The sequence below is a fragment of the Eleutherodactylus coqui genome, chromosome 1 (genome assembly GCF_035609145.1).
Source record: "Eleutherodactylus coqui strain aEleCoq1 chromosome 1, aEleCoq1.hap1, whole genome shotgun sequence".
Taxonomy (NCBI): Eukaryota; Metazoa; Chordata; class Amphibia; order Anura; family Eleutherodactylidae; genus Eleutherodactylus; species Eleutherodactylus coqui.
The window spans coordinates 152,158,728-152,176,807 of record NC_089837.1 but is presented as its reverse complement, the minus strand read 5'-3'; the positions used below and the strand labels follow the sequence as shown (position 1 = coordinate 152,176,807).

The window sequence follows — 18,080 nt, the reverse complement described above, 5'->3', positions numbered from 1 at the left end:
ATACCAACTCCAACTTGCGCGGCGCAGTGTGAGTCAGCCTCCTCAATTATTTACAGAAGAGTGGCCCTGGTTGGCAGCCATCTGCCAGGTCCTTGGAAAATTTGAGGAGTCTACCCAGGTGGTGAGCGGCGATGCTGCAATCATTAGCGTCACCATTCCTCTGCTATGCATCTTGAGAAGTTCCCTGCAAAGCATAAAGGCAGACGCTTTGCGCTCGGAAACAGAGCCGGGGGAAGACAGTATGTCGCTGGATAGTCAGAGCACCCTCCTGTCTATATCTCAGCGCGTTCAGGAGGAGGAGGAGGAGGAGCATGAGGAGGATGAGGAGGAGGGGGAAGAGACAGCTTGGCCCACTGCTGACGGTACCCATGCTGCTTGCCTGTCATCCTTTCAGCGTGTATGGCCTGAGGAGGAGGAAGAGGAGGAGGAGGAGGATCCTGAAAGTGATCTTCCTAGTGAAGACAGCCATGTGTTGCGTACAGGTACCCTGGCACACATGGCTGACTTCATGTTAGGATGCCTTTCTCGTGACCCTCGCGTTACACGCATTCTGGCCACTACGGATTACTGGGTGTACACACTGCTCGACCCACGGTATAAGGAGAGCCTTTGCACTCTCATTCCCGAAGAGGAAAGGGGTTCGAGAATGATGCTATACCACAGGGCGCTGGTGGACAAACTGATGGTAAACTTCCCATCCGACAGCGCTAGTGGCAGAAGGCGCAGTTCCGAGGGCCAGGTAGCAGGGGAGGCAGGGGAACATTCTCCAAGGCCTTTGCCAGCTTTATGGCTCCCCAGCAAGACTGTGTCACCGCTCCCCAGTCAAGGCTGAGTCTGCGGGAGCACTGTAAAAGGATGGTGAGGGAGTACGTAGCCGATCACACAACCGTCCTCCGTGACGCCTCTGCCACCTACAACTACTGGGTGTCGAAGCTGGACACGTGGCCTGAACTCGCACTGTATGCCCTGGAGGTGCTTGCTTGTCCTGCGGCTAGCGTCTTGTCAGAGAGTGTGTTTAGTGTGGCTGGGGGAATCATCACGGATAAGCGTACCCACCTGTCAACTGACAGTGCCGACAGGCTTACACTCATCAAGATGAACAAAGCCTGGATTTCCCCAGACTTCTCTTCTGCACCAGCGGACAGCAGCGATACCTAAGCAATACGTATTATGCACCCGCGGATGGAAGCTATGTTCTCTCTCACCATCCAAAACGGGGACATTTCTGCTTCATCAATCTGTGTCTAATATTCCTCCTCTTCCTCCTGCTCCTCCTCCTGAAACCTCACGTAATCACGCTGAACGGGCAATTTTTCTTAGGGCCACCAGGCTCACTCATCTAATTTTTCTAAACAATTTTTATATGTGTCAATGCTCTTAAAAGCGTTGAAACTTTAACTTGAACCAATTTTTAGTTAAACTGGGCTGCCTCCAGGCCTAGTTGCCACTTAAGCCACATTAACCAAAGCGATTAATGGGTTTCACCTGCCATCTTGGTTGGGCATGGCCAATTTTTACTGAGGTACATTAGTACTGTTGGTACACCAATGTTTTGGGGCCCTCACCTACAGTGTAATCATAGCAATTTGTATGTTCTTCGCCTGCACTCATGGTACAGAAGTGTGTGTGGGGTTGGCCTACACTTTAGCTACATAAATGTAACTTGGGCCTTGGCTATACTGCAGCTACTGAAATGGAACTAAGACTGCGCTCCCACTATACTGCTGCTTCGGAATTGTTCCTGGGGCCTGTGTAGGCTGCTACAATGATTTAAATGGAACTAAGGCTATGCTCCTCCCATACTGCTGCTTCAGAATTGTTCCTGGGGCCTGTGTAGGCTGCTACTATTACTGAAATGGAACTAAGACTGTGCTCCCCCTATAATGCTGCTAGTGATATGTTAGTGGGGCCTGTCGCTAATGCTACGGCTGAAATGTTACTAATTCTGGGCTCTGCCTATACCGCTGCTAATGGTATGTCTCTGGGGTGTGGAAACAGAGGCTTCCCAAAGACATGATGGCGGCGAGGCCATTTCCCACCAACGCTGTTACTGTTAAGGTGCATATAACCACGGACACATGGAGAGGACACGTAGTGCCTCCAAAACATCCCCCGCCACGGCCCACTTAATCCTGGCCACATTCCGAAAACCAACAAAATAAAACCGTGCTACTGGGTCCGCAGTCACCACCACATTACCACCAACGCGGTTACTGTTAAGGTACATATTACCAGTCTGACTGGGGCATGCAGTGTTGGCCGGAGCCCACCTGCATTAAGCATGACATTACTACCTCAGCTGTGTTGGGCAATGCAATGGGATATTTCTATGTACCGCCGGTGGCTTCTTGGCACCCACCCATGCTGTGGGTCCACAGGGAATTATAAATGCATCTGTTTCCACTTGTAAATAACCCCAGTCTGACTGGGGCATGCAGTGTGGGCCGAAGCCCACCTGCATTAAGCACGACATTACTACCTCAGCTGTGTTGGGCAATGCAATGGGATATATTTATGTACCGCCGGTGGGTTCCAGGGAGCCACCCATGCTGTGGTTGCATAGGGAGTTGTAACTACATGTGTCCACTTCTAAAGAACCCCAGTCTGACTGGGGCATGCAGTGTGGGCCGAAGCCCACCTGCATTAAGCACGACATTACTACCTCAGCTGTGTTGGGCAATGCAATGGGATATATTTATGTACCGCCGGTGGGTTCCAGGGAGCCACCCATGCTGTGGTTGCATAGGGAGTTGTAACTACATGTGTCCACTTCTAAAGAACCCCAGTCTGACTGGGGCATGCAGTGTGGGCCGAAGCCCACCTGCATTAAGCACGACATTACTACCTCAGCTGTGTTGGGCAATGCAATGGGATATTTTTGTGTATCGCCGGTGGGTTCCAGGGAGTCACCCATGCTGTCGGTCGACAGGGACTTCACAATAGGGAGTAGTACCTGCCTGTGTCTATGAATTAAAAAGCCTGGTCTGACTGGGGCATGCAGAGACACCTTGACAGAATGAATAGTGTGTGGCACATAGGTTCCCCATTGCTATGCCCACGTGTGCAGCTCCTGATGGCGGTGGCACAGGATTCTATTTCTCATTGCTTCTGTACAGCATTGTGGGCTATCGCCCGGCCACTTTTAAAGAGGGTCGCTGTGCCAACCCTCTGCAGTGTGTGCCTGCGGTTCCTCCTCATGGCAGACGCACTTCTAAATAGACATGAGGGTGGTGTGGCATGAGGGCAGCTGAAGGCTGCGCAGGGACACTTTGGTGTGCGCTGTGGGGGGGGAGGGGGGTGGTTGGGCAGCATGTAACCCAGGAGAAGTGGCAGTGGAGTGTCATGCAGGCAGTGATTGTGCTTTGTTGGAGGTAGTGTGGTGCTTAGCTAAGGTATGCCATGCTAATGAGGGCTTTTCAGAAGTAAAAGTTTTTGGGAGGGGGGGGCCCCACTCTTGCCGCTATTGTGGCTTAATAGTGGGACCTGTGAACTTGAGATGCAGCCCAACATGTAGCCCCTCGCCTGCCCTATCCGTTGCTGTGTCGTTGCCATCCCTTTCTTGAATTGCCCAGATTTTCACACAAGGAAACCTTAGCGAGCATCGGCGAAATACAAAAATGCTCGGGTCGCCCATTGACTTAAATGGGGTTCGTTACTCGAAACGACCCTTGAGCATCGCGAAAAGTTCGTCCCGAGTAACGAGCACCCGAGCATTTTGGTGCTCGCTCATCTCTAGTTTCCACCATATGACTCCACTACATGTTTTCAGACAGGTTTGTTCAGTTTATTCATAATGCCGTCAATGTGATCCAAAATACAGATACATTGTCCACAGTCACATAAACATACATATACTACTGGCATGTATTACAGTTTGCAAACTAAAACGTTTTGAGAACCTGGTCATCATGATATTCCGATCCCACTTTCACACACAGACATGCTTTACACTGACCGCATCTATAAGTGCCTCCCATTCTCCTGGTTAACCAAGTTCCAACTGGAGTAGGGGGCTTAAAATGACTATGAGTAATGAGGTGTCCGATACTTCTACCCTTCCTTTATGCAATAAAGGGTTTGATCTGTTACGTCCAATAAATCTGTATTGCAATGTGAAGTCATCATGGTTTTCTATGTATATTGTAACAATAATTGTTGCAGCTGTGCACTTATTTGAGGTCCTGAATGTATTTTTACAGATCGTTAGGATGCCTTTCTGTGCCACAGTTTATTTGCCCTTTAAATAAATAAATAGGCTGAACTGGATGGACATTTTTCAACCTTGCATACTAAATAGCTTTTCAATGAGGTTAGATATGATAACTTGTTGCAGAAAGTTATCACGCTGAAGTTAAACTTTACTACATGTATATGTAAACAGTACTTACATTTGAAGCATGTGACTATCTTTTCAACAGTAAGGAAATAGAAAGTATACTTGTATGTTACATAACCTTTTAATATACAATGTTGAAACTTTATTTACATGAGACAGTCTATTCACATTCACACAACTACCACACTCCAGGTTCCAATAGTGAAAAAAACAGACACATGCCATAAGAATAAATCTTGAAAGAAAAGCCATGATGACAGCCATTGGCAATAAGATTTCCTTAAAGGTGCCAAAACATTTTGGCTTTTCTGTTTGCATAGTGTGTGTTTCAGTTGAGGTAACTAGATGTCCTTATTGATTGCAAAAATTGATCTTTTCTGCACTTCTTGCGCATTTTTGTTTTCCGTTATTTTCATTCTAAACTTTCTCATCATATTGAAATGCAAGATTTACGTATTCTTTGGTATCTCCATTGGCCTCCTCGCTATTTGCATAAACTGTCGTTGCGATGGGTGGCCATGTTTTGTCCTCTTCTAAAATCACTCTTAATTTTTTGTAATTGCTTCCAGGTTTTAATTTAAGACATCTCTTCAAAGCTAACCAGAGAGCTCTGTTGTCCAGAATGAATTCCTGAAGAAAACAAGGCAATATAAAACAATAATAATAATTTACTATTTTATAGGAACAGCTTGTTTGAAAAGGTAAGTAAATGACAAAAGTGCAATTATGCCAGAGAACCAATTTTTCTTTGTAACTGGTACTATTAATTGAAAATTAATTGCAATAGCACATTATTAGGACTTTGTATAGCTTTTCTTTTAGCACAGTTGTTTATTACTTGCAGAATCCATACTTAGTAACAACAACATACTGAAGAGTGAAAACTAAGCAGATTTATTGTCTTCAAATCCATTTTCTCTCTTTCACCCTGCCCCCTTTATTCTTGACCATTTTTTTACCCTTGTATACATACATGGAATCATAGTCAAGTATAATTGTTTAAATTCATTATGTTTGCTAAGGTATGAGTTGAGATTTCCCTATAACCTCAGTATTATTTGTATTGTTATCACTAGGGTAACTTTAGGGGATGCGGTTGCACCCGGGCCAGGGAGCCTAAGGGGGCCCATAAGGCCTCTCTTCTCCATATCGGGAGCCCAGTACTATGAATAAAGCTTTATAGTTGGGGGCCCTGCTACAGGTTTTGCATAGGGGCCCAGAAGCTTCAAGTTACGCCTCTGCGTTAAGGGGTTAAGAGAAGTTGGGGGGGCCCAAGATAAACTTTTGCACCCAAGCCTTTAGCTACGCCCCTAGTTGTTATATTTCTGTACTTCATAGGCCAATGCATTCCACAATAATTTTCCAGATGTTAATGTTGATAGATTTTTTATGTTGGCAAACTCATCTAAATTATAGAATATAGAATATACGTTTGTAAACTATTTGTATTGTTACCAATTACCGCAATTGTATGATCATAAATGTAAAAACATCAGATTGATATATCATAAATCTTTAGAATGACACTCACCTCTACTATAAATGACACAACAAGGCATATAATGAGCATCACTAACATGTGGATCCTCCAGCTTCTGGGTGTACAGACAAGCTGCAAAGCAAAATCATACCAACATCAATAGCATACCACCAATAAGAGCTTTGTAAAATTATAAACAATCATCTTATTACAAATGTGCTTACCTCCAAAATAAGATACATGTTCTTGATATCAGCAAATATAAAGAACAAAGTAAGTGCAAACTCTACTATTAATGTTGCCACAAAGATATCTAGAAAAAAAAGAGGACATTTGACTTAGTCACTTTGGGCCAAAACTAAAGTGAATAATCTAATTAGATATATTAACAGAGTCAAATAATAATAAACCAAAAGCTCTACAAGCAACTTGTATTACTGCCTGTATTTTCACTCACAGTTAGTATATAGTGGTTTTCGGAAGGGTTTCCCTTTAGAAAAGACAAAGGCCAAGATCACAAAGTGTACAGCAGTGAGTAGCCACAGTGTTGAGTTCTCAAAACTTTCATAGTTCTTCTTATGTCTTTTTCCGATTAGTTCTTGGGTAAGATTCTGGTTCAAGCTGGAGTTTCCTGGATCGCAGGCGCTGAGAACAATGTGAGTAAAAGTCACTACTTTATCACAGTGATATCCATTACAATAGATTTTCCCTCACTAAGTTTTTGTTATTGCACTAGTCATGCATAATTAAGAAAAAAAGGTTATATGGTACATGGCATAATGGAAAATATGAAAAATATCATATAAAGTATATGATAAAGTTCTGACTGCAATCTTCACATTTTTTTTATCAGCCATAAAAATGTTTCCTTAGTTGAGTTATCTAAAAAGTACAATATATTTTTTTCCCTAAACATAGATACAGTGCCACAAACTTTAGTGCTCATGTGGGCGCACAGCGTGGAAGGTACTGCAAAGTAACTATTTAATTCCTTAGTATGGAACCACATGGTCTTTATTAGAGATGAGCGAACGTACTCGTTTCGAGTAATTACTCGATCGAGCACCGCGATTTTCGAGTACTTTAGTACTCAGGTGAAAAGATTCGGGGGGCGCCAGGGGGCGGGGGTAGGCGCGGCGGCGCGGGGGGTAGCAGCGGGGAACAGGGGGGAGCCCTCTCTCTCTCCCTCTCTCCCCCACTCCTCGCTCCAACCCCCCACTCACTCACGGCGCCTCCCGAATCTTTTCGCCCGAGTACGGAAGTACTCGAAAATCGTGGTACTCGGGTGGAAAAGGGGCGTGGCCGAGTACGCTCGCTCATCTCTAGTCTTTATATAGATGACACTTAATGAAGCATGTTTGACAGTTTGTAGAGTAGTGATTCCCAACTAAGGCATTGTGGCACCATGGTGTGCCATGAGAACTCATAGGGGTACTGCAAGAAAGAGATATATTTTGTTTCTTTTTTTTTTGCAGGGGTGATTTTTAATGAGGTGTGCTACAAGCGGAAAAAGGTTAGGAAACACTGATTTGGAGATATTCTCCGCAAGAATGAATGCCTCTGTACCTATGCAGTATACTATGAAGCATGCCACTAGGTATACACAGATTGAGTTCACTACTATATCTTTATGGCTCTGTACAAAACAGAAGCTAATATAGATAGCCATGTGCATTAGCCCTTACGTAGGAAAGTTGAAAGATTAAAGGGGTTTTGTCATTAGAAAAAAAAAATCAATATTTACCTATTCTTACCCGTCAGTCTTCTTACCACATCTTCTCCCCGCCGATCTCCTCCTGGCTCCTCCAGTCCCCTGGGTCACCTCACCTCCAGCCGGCCGGATCCTCTTCTTCCTGCTATGTTGTGTCCATTCTCGGCATTCCACTTCCTGCAGGTCAGTGTACGCTACGTCACTAGTGACGTAGCGTACGTTGACCTGCAGGAAGGAGGCTTCCGAGAATATGTGTAACATCACAGGAAGAAGAGGATCCAGCCGGCTAGAGGTGAGGTGACCCAGGGGACTGGAGGAGCCAGGAGGAGATCGGCGGGGAGAAGATGTGATAAGAAAACTGACGGGGAAGGAATAAGTAAGTATTGATATTTTGTTTTCTAATGACAAAACCCCTTTAAACAAAGTACTATATTGGCAGACAGTGGGTTAAAGAGCAAAAGTATCATATAATTATATCATAAATGACTAGCAGTTCTTAATATTGTAATAACTATGCAATTCCTGTGTATCTATTTTCAATGAACAACATCCTGAAACAAGATATTAACACATAAAGCCCCAGTACCTAAATACAAACAGCATTGGGAGGAGTTCAAAGACCTCTAATATTGAAGATATCAAACCTACCACAGTATCTATTAGCTCAACATCGAAAAGGTAACTTGTTTGGCAGGACTGAATGTTCTGTATACAGAGGTGGACCCCTCCACAGAGGATGAAAAAGGTATTTAATATCGGTCCAAGAAAATATATTCATCAGGGAAGTAAGAATAGGCAATCAATGTCAAAATAGAGCCATTCCTTGACGCCATTGAACATTTTACATAGATGTTTACACATTTTGTCTTTTGATTAACTTCTTTTTGCACACTCCGATGCTGAACAATCAATGCTGACAGCATCACACTGTTTCAGTAAATGCCCCATTGACAAGTTGAATGAAAACACCCAGTTTTCAATTTATTCACACATTTTCAGGAGGAGTGACAGAGGGACAACTCAATGCAGTGTTCTGAGAAACCATATTGCAACATGGCTATTTCAGGTGAATATGAGTAATTGCTATAAGAAAAATGTCAGGGGAGCTAATCGGTCTTTTTTTAATCAATATAATGATTAATTTAAAAGTAGAGATGAGCGAACGTACTCGGTAAGGGCGATTTCGCAATCGAGCACCGCAATTTTCGAGTACTTCACTACTCGGGTGAAAAGTACTCGGGTGCGCTGTGGGGCCGGGGGTTGCAGAGGGGAGTGGGGGGTAGCAGCGGGGAACAGGGGGGAGCCCTCTCTCTCTCCCTCTCCCCCCCCCCCCCCCACTCCCCACTGCAACCCCCCGCTCACCCACAGCGCACCCGAGTACTTTTTACCCGAGTAGTGAAGTACTCGAAAATCGCGGTGCTAGATTGCAAAATCGCCCTTACCGAGTACGTTCGCTCATCTCTATTTAAAAGCTTCATTTTATTGTAGTTTCCATAGTCAAAAACCTTTCAGTAAGACACATGATCTAAAAGAGAATATTTATTGTATTTCTATCTTATATTTACCTGAAAATATCCGTAGTGCTGTACCACGGCTGCTGCTGGATTATGAGAAATGCATATGTCTGCATAGCTATTGTGAACAGAACATTGTACACCACAGAAAACAGCATAGATGGAGAAATCAGTTGTCCCGGGGGTCTATATGGTGCAAGTTTATGATATGCAGGTGTCGAACTCACTGCAGAAAATGTAATAGATGACATTTAGAAGTTGGAAGTCTATTATAAACTAATCATTAAGAAAACAGAGATGCTAACTACTACTTGTTAGCATACTGTAACATTATTTCCTAGCAGCAAAATGTTTTAATACCTAATAGGTCCAGAAGATCAAGTCAAAGCTGACACAAAAAGACACATGAAATATCTACTACTAATCAGTTATTGCCACTGACATATTTACAGAGAACCTATATCAAACTTGACTTTCAGTGGAATAAAAAAGGGTGCAAATATATTCCCTTGTACTAACTAGAATAAACCAGCAATGATCCACTAAAGTCTAAATGTGGCACATGAAGAGGGAACTGTTGTATCTTGTCTCCACTGGAAGAATGGGTAGAGACATGGGTTTGGAGCAGAGGCATAACTTGAAGCTCCTGGGCCCCAATGCAAAACCAATAACAGGGCCCCCAAATATAATGCTTTATTAATAGTACTGGCTCCCTATATGGAGAAGAGAGGCCTTATGGGCCCTCTAAGGCTCCTTGGCCCAGGTGCAGCCGCATCCCCTGCATCCTCTATAGTTACGCCCCTCGTTGGGAGTCCTCAGCTGCAGGGAATGCCTAGGTGATGGCCAGAGTTGGGGACTGGCTTGTGCACACACACCTCCCCACATGCACCGCCCATTTCCTTTGCCCAGGTAACACATCTGGCAGCTGGACTCCCCGCTCTCAGTGTTCATGTCCCCCCTGACAGTCAAAGGGGAGAATATAGTATTCAGCCGCTGCCGAGAGCCACACACACACAGGGAAGTGGACTCCCCTTTAGCTGCCGCATCCCCCTGTGACATGGCCCTGGCAGCTGACACCTCTTGCCTCTCTTTCCCAGCCAGCGGGGAGAAACTGTGGTGAATGGCGCTACAGCGGGAAGAACAGTGCCATAGGCGGGGGCACCATGAAGGGACAGAGCGTGTCAGGCTGGAGAATTAAAGAGGGAAAGCAAAGTGTCATCAGTAGGGGAGCAGAGCTCTGAGCAGGGCACCACAGCAGGGAGGAGAGTGAAAGCCTTGGTGGCTGCAGGAAGAAGGAGAGCACAGAAGAGGATGGAAAGTGGGGGGGGGGGGGCACTGGAGCGGGGAAAAGAGTCACAGCCTGGCCAGCTGCAGTGGCCGCAGGAACAACCAGAGCGAAGAAAAGATTGCAAGCTATCAGGGCAGTAACAGGGCGTTACCTGTCACTGGTCAGGTCTCCACCCATATTTGTGGTTGAGACGAGATACAACAGTACCCGTGAGAAGCCTATGACTCTATACTGCATCCCTACGCAGTACCATTTTATGGAGATACATTCCCCTAGATACAATGCTTTGAGAGGAGAACATCTGTGTAATATAACATCTGTCATACTTGGTATAAAAATTTATTTGTATGAAGATAAAAGCATAGAGAGGAACAGTAGGCCCTCATAGACATCTATAGGTGAAAAGTTACAGCTCTGTACAACTGTTGGCTTCTATAAAGATGTAATACGGCTGTGTGCATGAGGTCTAAAAGTAATAGTGGTCCCAAGATCTTAAACAGATGACTGTGATTTTGTTCTGTTTTGCGGGTGTGAAAATCATACCCACAAAACAGGACAAAGCAGAACCATTAATTTCAATAGTTTCATTTTCACGAGCAGGATTCTCGCACATTAATACTACGTGTGAGAAAGAATAGGGCAGCACCTATCTTCTGGCTCTTTTTTTTTAATAGCGCAAAATTTGAATGGTAAAAAAAAAGAATTTTACCTGGTTCATGCACTAATACACTCCATAGCGGCGAACGTATTTGCGTATGTGCGAGTCTCAAACCGCCCTAAGAGTGAACTCTTGTTATATTAGGCAGTAATCACATATTAAGTATATGTATTGAAATTCTAAATTTGAAGGGGGATTAAAATTTGTGATTGATAAGTGTAAATATAAAAAACACTTTTACCTATAAAAAAAACCTAAAGAATTGTCTGAAAGTCAACATTTTGTCGCAAAAATGTTGTTTTAATAGACTTGTGCTATTTATTTATTAATATAAAAGCATTGAAATGTTTACTTACTTGTTAAGAAAATTACAAACATGATTGCAAAGTCATGAACAAGAAACTGATTATTCCCAAAAATGTTTCTTTGCTGGAAGACACAAAAACACAACATATTGACTGGATGTTTGGATATTTTTGGATGTTTAATTAGTTATAGCTTTCAGCTCCTTTTATGTCTACTGCATTCCTAATAATATTATAATAAATAAATAATATAATAAATATTTTCTTTATTGCTTTATTTGGTTACCAATAAAATGTTATTCCTTATATTACATACATAGTAATTAATGCAAAATGTTCAATTCAGAGGTTTTTTAATTATAACTAATTACCCAGTAGAGAAGTAAAGTGTTGATGTATTCAATTAATCCAAACATAGACATGTATTTAAACATGCAGAATGATGTGACAAGGGCTGCCCGTCCTTCCCTGGAAAACAAAAATAATAATGTTAGGTTCACACTATGTTTTGTAGGAAAATGTAGAATTCCAGCCCATCTCTTTACAGTAAGGGCTCAGTCACACTGGCACCAGTACATCGGCGCCGATGCGCCCGTGTGACTGAGCCATTACTGCAGAAAGAAGACGGCCGTACCTGAAGACGGCCGTCTCTCTGCAGCGCTGATGAAAGAACACATGATCGGCAATGAAGCCGGTCACATGTTCTTCCTCCAGAGCTGCAGAGAGACGTCCGTTTTCAGGTACGGCCGTCTGCTACCTGCAGTAACACGGGCGCCGATGCGCCTGTGTGACTGAGCCCTAAGAGTATGTTCACACTAGGAGTAAATACTGTTGATTTTAATTTCCACATGGAAAATCCCCAGCATTTACGAGCCATGTGGATGAGATCTTAACAAATTTATTTACATGGTATGGAAAAAAATTCACACGAATCCCACAGTGAAATTAACATACACTGTGGATTTTAAATTTGCACCATGTCAATTGTTTGTTGTGGATTTTTCCCTTTGCAATACCCAAGGCAAAATCCATGGAAAATTTGCACCATATTTCTAGACAAAGTCTACACCAGTAGGTGTGGAATTTGCTGCTGTGGAAAATCCGTAGCAGATCAAACCCCTCTGACCTCACTATAATAGAGCTCGTGAAATAACGCATTTTGTACCCCTTACAGTGAATACTATAAGGAAAAATACACAATATCAGAATTGTGTTTTATAGTCAAACCCCCACACCACCCCCCTCATAAAAAAATTGAAAAAAGTGATCAAAAAGCCATATGTAATCCATAATAGTACCAATAAAAATTTAAACTTAGCCCACATAAAAACAAATCCTCCAATATTCCTATCAAAATTTTAAAGTCATGGATCTCAGAATATGATTACAAAAAAAAAGATTTTTTTTAAATTATGCGGTAAAACTAGACAAAAAACTTTGAAACAGCAAGGGGTTAATCATGTTTCTTATTGAAAAATGTTTTGATTAGAATAGTAAAATAAGAAATAAGATTCTTGCCTACAAATCGGTTTGCTTACTTGAGTAATTCTGGAACACATTGAATATTGGTTATGTGAGAGTTAAAAGGAGCAGCGACTGAGGCCTCTTGTACGGATAATGAAATTCCAGCATTGGCCATTTTCAGAGCCTAAAGTAACAAATTATTGATTATGGTTCACATAAGGGTCCATTGTTAATATTTAAGACCATGTTTACAAAAAAAAAGATGAAGAAATCATTTTTTAGGCCGGGAGCACATGGGTTGATCCCAATTATGGAATCTGCGATCGGAATCTGCACGGATGATCCGCAGCAAAACGCAGGCATTGTAAAGCATGTAAAATCGGTCATACAAGCAGATACAAAATTGCATATTCTGCAAGCGGAGGGAAAATGGCAGCATGCTCTGTTTTGCTGCGGACTCAGTGCGGACGGCCTCCATTGAAAACAATGCGTCATCACTTAGCTACGGCGCGGGAAATACAGTCAAGAAAAAAAAACTGTACTGTGCATTACTGACGGGGAGCCACCGCGGCCATATGCAATACAGAAAATTCAGGTACGCGGGGTCACTGGCCAGGCTGTAATGTCATGACGGTGCTGTGCACTCTCATCAATCAGATGCCCCATCTCACTGCTCCAGCCGTCTCATCTCACAGCCTCACAGTCTCACATGGAACTTGAGAGCTTGTAATATAAAATATGGGACATATTAAAATCAATGACAATACATTGTGGATTACTTGTAAAAAGAAATAATAATACCTAGAAAGTGTAAAAGTATGGGTTATATAAATTGCCACATTTTTGTACTTACCGCACAGTCATTAGCTCCATCTCCACACATCCCCACGTAGTAGCTGGAAAACGCAAAAACACGGAAGATTGTACTTTTTATTTTTACAGTCAAACATACAGAAATAACAAGCAAGGAGGAATTAGCCAAATGCCTTCATTACTAGTGATTAGAGATGAGCGAGCATACTCGCTAAGGCAAAGTACTCGAGCGAGTAGTGCCTTATGCGAGTACCTGACTGCTCGTCTCTAAAGATTCGGGTGCTGGCAGGGAAGAGCGGTGAGTTGCGGCAGTGAGCAGGGAGGAGCGGGGGGAAGAGAGAGAGAGAGAAATCTCCCCCGCCCCCCGCTCCTCCCCGCCAGCACCCGCTAGTGTTTGGCCTAGATTTGGAGAATCCGTGCTTCTCAAATGGACAACTGTATGTGGCCAACTCTCACGTTGTAAAACCTTATGATTTAGGCCGCCTGCAGATGGCCGGGTCAGATCACGCTGCAAGAATTCTCGCAGCGGGACCCGACCCAAGCCCCTGCAGGGACCAGTGCGGCACTCACCTCTCCCGCGGCTCCGGCTCTTTGATGTGCCGGCTGCCCAGGAGTGACATTTCTGTGCGGGCCTCTGCGAGACTGGCACAGAAATAGAACATGCCGCGATTTGTTTTCACTAGCCTGGTCTGCAATAATCTTGCCATACATAGCAATACTTACTCAAGTTTTCGGAATTCATCTATAATTGCTGATTTCTGCCCAGGAGACATTCTTGCAAAAACTGTGCCATTCATTAATAACTGTGGAAAGGACGGCAATTTTGTTACTGGTTTTTAAAATTCACAAAGATACATGTCTGCAATCTCTGAGGTACTTGTTGTATCCCATTACTCTGTAATATGTCAATCTTTATCTTAAGAAGTACTCTCAATATAGATTGTGTATTACTTTAACCTAAAATATAAAAACTTAATTGGAGCAACACATTTACATAATTATGACCTTACCTAATAATTCAGCAATTTTCCTAAATGGCTGTTGTGTTCTGACTGTCAATGGACTGGTTTAGCCAAAACTGTTGCATAGATAGGCATAGGGCCAATTCAATGATCTCAAAAGTACAATAGCTATAATGATTACATATCTTCGGTGCATACCTCCTTGTATAGTAAATGATGCTGTGATCATGTGCAAATAACATTTTTATGATCTCTTATGATTAAAGTAGCTTTCCTGGACATAGAAAAAGGTCCCACAGCCTTAAAATAATGAAAAATTGAATGCTTACCTATCCCGGCAACTCCCCGTCCAGCGCAGCAGCACCGATGCCCCCTGCACTTAACTTGAAAGAAGTGGAGGACGGTCACGTGCTGTTCATTGTGCCACTGAAGCCTTTGAGTGACTGAGTGGTTTTGTGCACAAAGAAGGGCATGTGACTGCCCTCCACTTCTTCTGAGCTTCGTGCGGTAGGCATCAGGGCTGCAGCTCTGGACGGGGGGCTGCCAGGATAGGGGAGTATTGAATTTTTCTTCATTTCAAGGCCATAAACTCTTTTTTTTTAATGTTCCGGAAAATCCCTTTAACCCCTTCCCTCCCCATGATGTAAGGGTGCTTCATGGGAGCCGAGTATTTCTCACAAAATGACGTACCCTTATGTCATAGGGATAGTGTGAGATCATGACAGATCTCGCGCTATCCCGCAGCGGGAGCCAGCTGTCAGTCATAGCCGGCCTCCCGCTGCAGCAGCGGGGGTGCATCAGAGATGCACCACCGCTGTTAGCCCCTTTCCTGCCACGATCCATGTAGATCGCGGCATAGGAAGGGTTCACAGAGGGAGCAATAAAGTGATCAAAAAAGCCGTATATTCCCCAAAATGGCACCAATAAAAACTACAGCTCATCTTGCAAAACATAAGTACTCACAGAGCTCCGTACATAGAAAAATAAAAAAAGTTACAGGACTTTGAATGCAGCAATTTAGAAAAAAAAAAGATTTCCAAAAAAGGGTTTTTGTTGCAGAAAAAATATAAGAATTTTGGTATCGTTGTAATCGTACCAACACGGAGAAAAAATTTATTGTGTAATTTATGCTGCATGATTAACGCTGTAAAAAAAAAATCTATGGCAGAATTGATGCGTTTTCTCTCCCTGTTATCCTAAAAAATAATAAAAGTTTTACTATATATTCTATGTACCCAAAAATGGCACCATCAAAAACTACAGTTCGCCACGCAAAAAACAAGCCCTTATACCGCTGTGTCGAGGGAAAAGTAAAAAAGTAATGGCTTTTGAAAAATGGAGATGAAAATCCGCCAAAAATCGTTGCGTCCTTAACCCAAAATAGGCCGTGTCCTTAAAGGGGTTGTCCCGCGCCGAAACGTTTTTGTTTTTTTTTCAACCCCCCCTCCCCCGTTCGGCGCGAGACAACCCCGATGCAGGGGTTAAAAAAGAACACCGCACAGCGCTTACCTGAATCCCCGCGCTCCGGTGACTTCTTACTTACCTGCTGAAGATGGCCGCCGGGATCTTCTCCCTCGGTGGACCGCAGAGCTTCTGTGCGGTCCATTGCCGATTCCAGCCTCCTGATTGGCTGGAATCGGCACGTGACAGGGCGAAGCTACACGGAGCTACACGGAGCCCCATTGAGAAAAGAAGAAGACCCGGACTGCGCAAGCGCGTCTAATTTGGCGATTAGACGCTGAAAATTAGACGGCTCCATGGAAACGAGTACGCTAGCAACGGAACAGGTAAGTGAAAAACTTCTGATAACTTCTGTATGGCTCATAATTAATGCACAATGTACATTACAAAGTGCATTAATATGGCCATACAGAAGTGTATACCCCCACTTGCTTTCGCGGGACAACCCCTTTAAGGGGTTAAACTATTGAATATGTTAGTAAACATCAGCAGACATTTGTAAAGTGAGCGTGCCAGGCGAGAACCTGTGTACAATAATATTAGTGAGATTTGAGAAGGTCCATAAACACTAGTACATATAAAACCAATCTTTGTTAAACAGTGTATGTACATTTAAAGGCTGCTATTTTATGCAGTTACAACTTACTTTTGGTAACAAATCACTAAAGTATTTCTCCACGTTTTCATAAGTCTTCCCACTCATTGAAAAATGATAATCACCACTTCGGAATTTGCCATCCAAACCGTCTTCAAAATTAATGGATATTTCCTGATAACACATTTAATAATCTTAGTTATAATATAATTACATAAATGACTTTACAAAGCTAAAGGATCAGAGCAAAAAAAGCTGAAATAAAAGAATACTGCATGTCAGACGCAGGATACGTAGACTTTATCTAACACTTTATAAAATATTATAACTGCATTATAGAACCAATACATCTCTAATAGAGATGAGCGAACGCGTTCGTCCGAGCTTGATATTCGTGCGAATATTAGGGTGTTCGGGATGTTCGTTATTCGTAACGAACACCATGCGGTGTTCTGGTTACTTTCACTTCCTTCCCTGAGACGTTTGCGCGCTTTTCTGGCCAATTGAAAGACAGGGAAGGCATTACAACTTCCCCCTGCGTCGTTTAAGCCCTATACCACCCCCCCTGCTGTGAGTGGCTGGCGAGATCAGGTGTCCGCCTAATATAAAAGTCGGCCCTTCCCGCGGCTCGCCTCAGATGCCTGGTGAGTTAGATGAGGGACAGTGCTGTTTGTACCAGAGCTGCTGTAGGGAAAGAATTGGTAGTTAGTGTAGGCTTCAAGACCCCCAAAGGTCCTTATTAGGGCCACTGATAGCTGTGTGTTGGCTGCTGTTAGCAGTGGCAATTTTTTTTTTTCTCAAAATCGCCTCTGCAGAGCGTTGCACCCAGCATTAGGGACAGAAGTGTTGCATAGGCAGGGAGAGTGTTAGGAGTGAGTGTAGCCTTCAAGAACCTCAACGGTCCTTTCTAGGGCCATATTTAACCGTGTGCAGTACTGTGCTGGCTGCTGTTAGCTGTGCTGCATATTTTTTTTCTTCTCAAAATCGCCTCTGCAGAGCATTGCACCCTCCATTGATACTGCAGGGAAAGATTTGTATAGGCAGGGCCACAACACAGTTATTATTCATAGAATATACGCAGTGCTGCCTTTTGGTGGAAAAAAAACTGAAAACAAATCTATTTGTCCAGCCTCTGTCCGTCCTAAGGGCGGTGGACACGTGTGAGCTGCGTGTACAACGTTAAAAAATCAGACGCACCCAGCTACGCTTTACTGCTGGCTTCGCCATTTGCTTTCCTTAATTGGGAAAAAAATACCTGCTCTGCCAGAGTTATAATAACTCTGCTACCCTCACGTTCTGTGACACATTAGCAGGGACACAGCACAGTTATTAAACTTCTCATGTTCATTGAATATACGCAGTGCTGCCTTTTGGTTGAAAAAAACTGAAAACAAATCTATTTGTCCAGCCTCTGTCCGTCCTAAGGGCTGTGGACACGTGTGAGCTGCGTGAACAACGTTAAAAAATCAGACGCACCCAGCTACGCTTTACTG

The 18,080-nt window shown here is 43.4% G+C and overlaps 1 protein-coding gene across 2 annotated transcripts in view; it reads right to left on the bottom strand.

The window, feature by feature from the left end:
• Positions 1 to 4,438: 4,438 nt before the first annotated feature.
• Positions 4,439 to 18,080, bottom strand: part of LOC136626915 (probable cation-transporting ATPase 13A5) — a 57,974-nt gene continuing 44,332 nt past the window's right edge. Inside the window, exons 20-30 of one of the 2 annotated variants that reach the window (XM_066601877.1) lie at positions 16,639 to 16,761; positions 14,293 to 14,372; positions 13,610 to 13,652; positions 12,831 to 12,940; positions 11,664 to 11,760; positions 11,344 to 11,416; positions 9,093 to 9,267; positions 6,274 to 6,461; positions 6,041 to 6,129; positions 5,868 to 5,948; positions 4,439 to 4,966 (exon numbers count right to left, since the gene is read on the bottom strand). In XM_066601877.1, the coding sequence (XP_066457974.1) occupies positions 4,754 to 4,966; positions 5,868 to 5,948; positions 6,041 to 6,129; positions 6,274 to 6,461; positions 9,093 to 9,267; positions 11,344 to 11,416; positions 11,664 to 11,760; positions 12,831 to 12,940; positions 13,610 to 13,652; positions 14,293 to 14,372; positions 16,639 to 16,761 (1,272 nt within the window). In that variant the 3' untranslated portion in view covers positions 4,439 to 4,753. Of the gene's footprint in view, positions 4,967 to 5,867; positions 5,949 to 6,040; positions 6,130 to 6,273; positions 6,462 to 9,092; positions 9,268 to 11,028; positions 11,106 to 11,343; positions 11,417 to 11,663; positions 11,761 to 12,830; positions 12,941 to 13,609; positions 13,653 to 14,292; positions 14,373 to 16,638; positions 16,762 to 18,080 lie in introns of those variants that run through there. The other variant, XM_066601884.1, reaches the window with a different exon arrangement.